Consider the following 8,469-nt stretch of genomic DNA (forward strand, 5'->3'; position numbering starts at 1 on the left):
TTCTTGTGATTGTCTTTGGTATCCCAATGATGGGCCTTAGATGGGAAGTTTAACCAAATTTTCCACACAATTATTGCTTCTTTTAGGTCTTTGGTTGTAAAGCATGTGTCTAATAGGCCCCCAAATTGTTTTTTAGGACCATTTTCCATGGATACAAAGAGGCCATTTATATCTATTACACAAGAGTAGATTTCCCACTTTTTTGGTGAGAAAAAAAATTACAAATTTTGTCTCATCAACATCTGTCTAACGCTAACGCACTCTCAGACTACAAATACAATACAACTTGTTCTGTTTTGTGATATTTTGTTTGTCCATAACAATGAAGCACGATAAGCAGAAATCGACTTGTTCCATCAAATATATTTTTGACAAAAACTGTTTATATATACAACTTTAAAAGAAAAGGTTAAGCAATGCAATAAATTTGTTTGCAACTTAAAACCTTAAGTTATGAATCATGCTTACAATTCCAACACTATTAAACAACTAGATTTTGCTTTCACAACATAAAATCTTTGTCAATTTTCTTAATCGGCTGAAGAAGTGGTTTCTGCAGTTTCATCGTCACTAAAACTAGATGTCATTTGTGCAGGAGGAGGCCTGAAAATAAGTGATGTCATGTCAGAAACTTTATAAAAAAAAAAGTTAGATAAATAAAAATGGGTTATATCATGATTTTTTATTCGATTCCATGATGGAATGAAAACTAACAAAATGGAAGGAATGACATTCCTTCAAGAATCATCCATTCCAATGGAATGATACATTCCATTCCTTCTCTTTCTCTATCATACCAAGGCTGAGCTCCTTGAGGGTTGCATAGATCCTACATGGCATTTTCCTTACAATTTTGCAAAGAAAACCTGTTTTGACGATTTTATCCCTTGACCTTTGGGCCAAGGCAAGTCTATATGTATAAATTAAACTAAAGAAACATTTCCTTGTACATTTGATATTGAGCAGTAATTTCGGTCAAATCTAAAGTCAACTTGTCCAAGGTATGTGGTAATTTGCTTTATGGATGATGTCACGCTTCATGTGCTATACTGTATTGAGGGTATTTTCGTCTTATTATACCAAGAAAAAAGCCTAACAATTTGCTTAAATCCAATGAAAATTTATCAAAAGAGAGGAATAACAAAACAACAAAAATTACAATATTTTGTCCCAACCCAAATGGTGGGACATAGTCACATGGACTATCTCTCGATCTTGACTCTCGAGTCTGTACAAAAGACACAAATACGCTCATCCACATCAATGAAAATATCCCTAGATGAGAATGAGGGCATTCTTGTCTTTTGCATAGGCAAGAGTCTGAGAGCAAGTCTCTATTCCACCTTGTTCTACCTTTTAGGGTGGAACAAAATATTTTCAATTTTTGTCCCATTGACATGAGTCCCACTTTCAATCCAATGCATGTCAAAGTCAAAGTCAAAGTCAAACACAGTACAACCTGTTTTGTCATGTCAGAAGCGTATAAAGTGCTTAGCACTGACCTGGTCATGATGGTTCTTGGAGGCATGTCAATCACCGCCTCTTTCCTTGGATACATTTGATGTAGAAACTCTTCCCTACTTCTCTTAGTAACCTTCAATATTAATTAATTAAAAAAAAAAATTGAATTCAAAATTTGAACAATGCCTATGTATTAAAGTAATTTTTGCATATACTCACTTTCATTTCATTTCCCGGATGAATTCTTGCAGAAACCAATTTGGAGTATTCATCTATTCCTCTTCTTTCTCCATCGAATTCTTCATCCTAAACATTATTCCCATACATTAGGGTATAACCTCTTTGTAGAAAACGGGCAAAATGGTAACTCACACAAGGGGTAAATGCAAGAAATAGCAATGTACTTTCATTGATTTTTATTTATAGCATTCTAATATCAGCTTTACCTATTACAGCGTTGTAATTTGAAAAATCTATCCAACTATAGCAAATTTCAATGCTACAATTGGATAGAATTTTTTCAAAATGCAACTTTGTAATAAAAATAAACAAAAGTACGTTGCTATTTCTTGCATTTATCAATTAAAAAAAAAAAGTTAAGGTTTAGACTTTAGACCTTAGGTATCTTCCTAGACATCCCCCTGTCCTCCAATTCAAGAAATTCACCACGTTTAACAGTCAAATCAGAAGTCAAAGATTCAACACGATCTCTATAGTTGACTTTTGGTGGAGGCCTGATATTGTGGTTAATGTTTTTCCCATAGCCAATCAGATGGCGATTGGATACAGATACAGAATCTTGTTGTCTCCTTACACCTGGACCATGACCATGAACATGTTTTATTCTTGTCTCAAAGTGGTCCCGCATGTCATGAATTGAAGTTTCTTCAGCAGAATCATCATTTACTTCCATCGATTGAGAATGTCTATTTTTGGAAAAATGAGGTGTTTGCTTATTATTATTATTATTACATTGGTTGTCAAAGTGTTTTTCACGATGTTTGGATGCATGCCTTATGTCTAAAGGTGAATTATCCAAATCCATGGAATTGTAGCTCTTTGGATTGTATCTTTCATACATCTGCTTATGAAAACAGGAAAACATTAGGTTAGTGTTTTGGAATGATGGAATTGGAGAAAGAATGGAATGATAAAAAGTTATTTGCTTTGCCCGATGGAACGGAATGGACCATTCCTCATGGAATCTGATTCTTTCCATTTTAGTTTTCTTCATTCCATAATGGAATGGAATGAAAAGTTGTAATATAGCCCGTTCTTAACTAAATTATGATTCCTTTTTAAATAACTAGAAAATATTGTTATACTATATTCTCATTTGGGTATTAATGAGCTTTTATTATGTTTATTTTTTTTAGTTTTGTTATAATTACATTTAAATAATATATAGAATAGTTTTACGAAAGTCATAATCTTTCATTCAAATTTTTTATATATGTAAATACAGTGTATAACTTCAATTCTACACTACACATTATTTTAATCAAAATCAATGAACTTTTATTTACAAAATATAAAAAGTAAATCATAATAAAAGCTCACTAAAACCCAAAGAAAACTATATCAAAAAAATGTATTATCTACTTTTAATAAAAATGGTCCATTCCATGATTCCATCAGGAAAATCAAACATGTTTAAGGAATAAGGATAAGTAATTGTTAATATATATGTAGAAAAGATATTCTTAAGTTGATTAATTCAAGTCCCTAAATTGCCCCCAAGAAAGTTGGAAGAAAGAATGCATACCTTGCTTGCATTAGGAGGTTGAAATGTTCTAGAACCATCCGATGAATGAAGCGCACTTGCACTGCGGTCACCAACATAGTAGGATTCTGGAAGAACATCAAGAAGTAATAGGTAAGGGTAAAACCGTAAAACATAATTTTGACAAGCCTATTACAGAAAAAACTTATTAGAATTCATAACATAAACTATATATATGTGTTGCTTTTCTACTTAATGCAGAAAGAACGATTTAATAGAAGAAGTCAGGGAAACAAGGCTTTTCCCATAACGATAATAGCTCTTTTTGACTTAATGAACTTAATGTGTTAAGCACTTAATATGTATAGCTATACATGGTTGCTTCTTTTTTACTTAATCTGAACAGAATGACTTAATGGGTTAAGGGGAAAAAAAGTGGCTTAATGTATTAAAACACAAACCCTTTAGCTATACATGGTTGCTTCTTTTTCACTTAATTTGAACAGAATGATAATAGCTCTTGTGAAATTTGTTTTAAGGAATGTAAGGATAAAATGGTCATTTAGTCTCATTCAGACAGTTTATTCAACATCACCCATTTAGCCACTATACCTAAACAAGTAAGATTTTATACAAGTATAGAGAAAGAAAACCACATATTAAATGCATTATAAGATGATATAATATAAAAAAATGTTGATAGGATACTTACGGTTGACCGGAATTTTGACCGGATTCTCAAAAGCACCAGGAGGAAGGGCCTCAAATTCAATACCAAGTGGTGGGCCATCCTCTCTATACTGTCTGCCCAATTGCCTCTTGACAGCTGTAATTGCAGCATTTTCAACTTGACCTTTCACCTTTAAATACCCCGATGGGCCACCCCTACCCCTCACACTTTTAAAATCATGACTTGGGTATTTTGACGTTATTGCCCCTACGACATTTTGCGGGTGGAAGCTATCCTTCAACGGGGAGCTGCTTCCAGAAGACGTATCATCATCATCATCATCATTACCATCATGATCATCACGATCAACATCATGATGATGATGATCCATGATAATATTGTTGTGTTGAATTTGTAATGGAAGAATGTTTTGAGTTGTGAATCTTCTGCTTTCAACTTCTTTAGGATCAGAGTGTTTGTTGTCCCCTTGTTTGGTGCTTCCACAGGAATCTTGTCGTAGGCCACTGCCACGATCCTGTATGACACCACTTGATCGATCTTGTTTGCCATTGCCAGGTGGCAGGATTTCATCATTTGGTGATTTTTTGTCTTTTAATCTTCGGTGACAAAACCACCCTGAAACTTGCTTTTCTGTTAATCCTATTGAGTCTGCAAGTTCTTGTTTCATTCCCTCTGTTGGATATTTATGTTCTGTAAACAGAATCAAATATAAGAATCAAGAATCTTTAGTTATACATAATACATTGCACTGAGGCTAAATTTGTTTGTTTGTGTATTCTCTTACATTCATATTTCCATTTCTTTCTATTACATGACATCACTTAGTAAAACATTGTAGTTTAAAAATCTACACAATTATAGTGTTATACTTTCAGTTTTCTTTTTTCATTTTCTTATTACGAGTTTAGGATATTATTACTTTTCAAATCTTGTTATAGAATTAGACTTTGAAAATCTACTACAACATTATACTTTAAACTTTCTTCTTGTTAGTGTATTTATACTTTCAAAAACATATCGAATTATAGCAGTGAAAATCAGTTTGTATTTGGATGATATTGCTATTCTGGGGTGGATTTTTCAATGTATAATGTTAGGAAGAAATGGAAGTATGATGTTAGAAAAAACTAATCAATGTAAGTTTGTTGTTATTTGTTGCATTTACTCTTATTAAACACATATATAGTACAAACTACAAAGAAGGAGATACTAAAGCTAGGTCTAAATGCAAGAAATAACAACTTACTTTTATTTATTTTTGTATTACAGCATCATACTTTCATTTGTTTCAACTACAGCATTAGACTTTCAAATTATACTTCCAACATTCTTCTTATTAATGTATTTATACTTTTAAAGATCTATCGAATCATAGCAATGAAAATAACTTTGTATTTCATTTCATGACATTGCTATAACTGAGTAAATTTTTAAAAGCACAATGTTGTAATTGGAAGAATGGAAGTAAGATGCCATAGTTATAAAACAATGAAAGTATGTTCCAATTTATTGCATTTACCTAAATCAAACTAATATATATATATATATATATATATATATATATATATTCTACAACGAAATGAGCATACCATTATAGAAATTCTCTAGTGCTGCAACTTGAGCTGGTGTCTTGACAATTCTCTTCTGTTTCTTCTCAGGAAGAGCTCTATTCTCATCAGTATGAACTTCTTGAGGTTCTACAATAAAAACCACAAAAAGATTCATAACTACACTGATAATTATAAGAAGGAAAGAAATATATAGCATACAGAAAAAGACATGAATGCCCTCCTCATCCTCATCATTGAAGATAGTTCTAGAAAGCACTCCATTTTAGAGAACTACATAAAACTCATGTCCCTTCATGCCAAAATAATTATCCTCCTTTGGATTGGCATGCTTATTGAGAAAGAGAACAAATAAAATACCTTTTAATAATGTCAACTTTCCATGGAGGGAGTGGGAAACTAAGGTGGCCATTGCACTCATTAGATGTTAAGAAATCAGACCTTTCATGGTATATTTATTTTCCATGATGAGGATGAGGAGGGCATTTACGTCTTTTGCATTGACATCGGTCTCAGTTCCAATACAAGGCTACATAGTAACTAGGCTGTAATTTATTTTCTTTTTGGCCCAATACTACAATTGATTCAGATCTTAAATAGTTTAATGGCTTTATAACCCTAAACATATATATATATATATATATATATATATATATATATATATATATATATATATATATGTGTGTGTGTGTGTGTGTGTGTGTGTGTGTGTGCCTTTAGCCCCTAAATTGATCATTATTCACCCCATGACATTGACAATACTCAAGTAATCCAAGATAATTAAATACAAGCAATTTCCCTATTACAGATAGATTACAAATTATAACTTCTTTACAATAATAGAACAAAATAATATGAAATGTCCAAACACACTTCCTCTAATGTCAAATGAAAAGAGCTGCACGTTGATCTTTAAGATCAACCTAGTATTGTTCTAAGAAAGCTGATCTTGACTTTGTTTTATAATTTAACACCAACTTCTTATAGGGTTTTTTGGTGTAATAATCAGTTTTGTACAAAAAAGTAGAAACTTTACATTAACTTTGAAGCTGAGACTTGGGAATCAAAGTGTTCCTTCTTTTGTGAACGATGGAGTGTATCACAAAGAACAACCAATTGATAGTTTGTAAGAACGCAAACGAAAAGTAGCAGAAAAACACGATATCATATTTGTGAACAAAAAAGCAGATGCATACAATCGAAAATGGAACAACAACAAAGTAATTTAATAAATTAAAATTCAGTCGAAGTGATCTCGAATTGAACCATGGGGGTCAAAAGGGTCGTCATACCTTCCATAATTGTGGATGCTTTTAGGGTTTTCGTTTGCTCAGCTATCACAACCCCGTTTGCTTTCTGTGTGCTCGATTCAACATTGCCAGTTCAAGAGGCGGAAAATGCAAGAAATCGGAGAGATTTATGAAGATGGTTGAGGAGTTTTTAAGTTAATTTTGGGTTGTTTTGCAAATTAATGGATGGTGAAACGTAATTATGAAGATATTTGGTCTGAATTAGGGAGTTGGTTGTGTAGAAGATGAGAAGAAAAAAAGGGTAAAAGGGAAAGACCATAAATCTTGTTGCGATTGATTTGAAGCAAATTTTTTGCATTCTCCTTTATACCTCAACAAATTGCAATGCATTTTCCCCCTTTCACATTTCTAACTCCAAATCTTGATATTTATTTATGGATTTTTTTAAAACTACAAATAATTTAAATGTTTGGGATTGAACCATACCTTCTAATTCTAATTAGTTGTTAGATTATTATTATTATTATTATTATTATTATTATTATTATTATTATTATATAAGATCCTAATATTTTATACATTACATATTGAAATATTTACAAATTACAAAACTATAATATAAGTGACAAGAAAGTATCAAAATTATATAAAAAAATATCATTGAACTTTTTTTTTGTATATATATATTGCCAACCAAATATATCGTCACTACACGTATTATCATTAAAATTTACATTTTGCTCAAAAAATACAATTATGTTACCGGTAATAATAGATCACCAACAGTCATGCTGTTGAAATGGAATTTACTGTTTATTATGTATGTATTATACCATTAAACTTTTTATATACATTTTACCATTAAACTTTTTGTACATATTTTACCGCCAATCTTAATTTATTAAAAAATATATATTATTACATAAAAATGGGTTCTCCATCGCCCATTGCGGCTCCATGATTTTGCAAGGTTTAGGAAAGAGGGTTTGAAGATGATACTAAGCACTCACTTTTAGAAGTGCATCACACATCTATGTTGGCTATACCTTAATTGAAACTCACAAGGTTTCAATTTGAAACTTCCCTTTGGAGTGCCCGAGCCTTACCCGGTAAGCCACCAATGGGACAATTTTAATTTTATTATATAAATATAAACTATTTTTACAAGTAACCACAAAGTATTTCAATGTATAAATATGTATTTCTAGATACATATAAAGCATATTTACAATAAATATGTGTTTTTTTGTGTATAAATAGATATTTCAATGTATAAATACATATTTTGACATTTGAAAATGTAGAGTCTTATTGGTTGTGATAATAGGTAGTGGTCTTGGTAGCAAATGTTTTGGAAATGTCGAAGGTCATCAAGACTTCGATATTGTACGTATTTTACTAAACACTTTTGTGGGTTCACTTATAATGTCGAAGTCCTAGTATAAATTTTGCATCCGCTAAGTACTCTATAAATAGAGTAGGTACATAAGTCAGTTAGTAGCTTTTTCGCCATTGTGAGATTGTACTTTCTCCCTTTACTTCCGACTTGTACCAATCCGGATATTGAGCTGAATTAAAGATCTTATTTACATCTTATGTTCAATTAGTACTCGCATTTATATTTACGATTGATTAAACATCTTTTCGATTGGTATCAGAGTAGGAATCGACATATCGTTTGAAGAATCTTGTTCACGTTTTCATCTTATTGAATCATTTGTTCTGATTCAATCATTTGGCAAGTGAAAACGTAATTATTCGTACGATCATTGTGAT

At 31.6% G+C, this 8,469-nt stretch overlaps 1 protein-coding gene across 3 annotated transcripts; it reads right to left on the reverse strand.

Annotated features, from left to right (window-relative positions):
* Positions 1-333: 333 nt before the first annotated feature.
* Positions 334-7,092, reverse strand: LOC145086463 (Homeodomain-like superfamily protein). Of its 3 annotated transcripts, XM_079024224.1 has the most exons (9): positions 6,736-7,092; positions 5,465-5,572; positions 3,897-4,565; positions 3,227-3,312; positions 2,475-2,542; positions 2,078-2,387; positions 1,681-1,767; positions 1,503-1,594; positions 334-603 (listed from the first exon to the last, which is right to left on the reverse strand). In XM_079024224.1, exons 1-9 carry the CDS (start codon positions 6,740-6,742, stop codon positions 531-533), a joined length of 1,500 nt encoding a protein of 499 aa, XP_078880350.1. In that variant the 5' UTR covers positions 6,743-7,092; the 3' UTR covers positions 334-530. The 3 variants fall into 3 exon arrangements, with proteins under 3 accessions (XP_078880350.1, XP_078880349.1, XP_078880348.1); XM_079024223.1 differs by having other exon boundaries at positions 334-599; positions 1,502-1,594; positions 2,078-2,542; XM_079024222.1 differs by having other exon boundaries at positions 2,078-2,542; positions 6,736-7,091.
* Positions 7,093-8,469: the final 1,377 nt, after the last annotated feature.

This window comes from Lactuca serriola, chromosome 2 (genome assembly GCF_051521515.1).
Source record: "Lactuca serriola cultivar US96UC23 chromosome 2, Lser_US96UC23_V15, whole genome shotgun sequence".
Classification (NCBI taxonomy): Eukaryota; Viridiplantae; Streptophyta; class Magnoliopsida; order Asterales; family Asteraceae; genus Lactuca; species Lactuca serriola.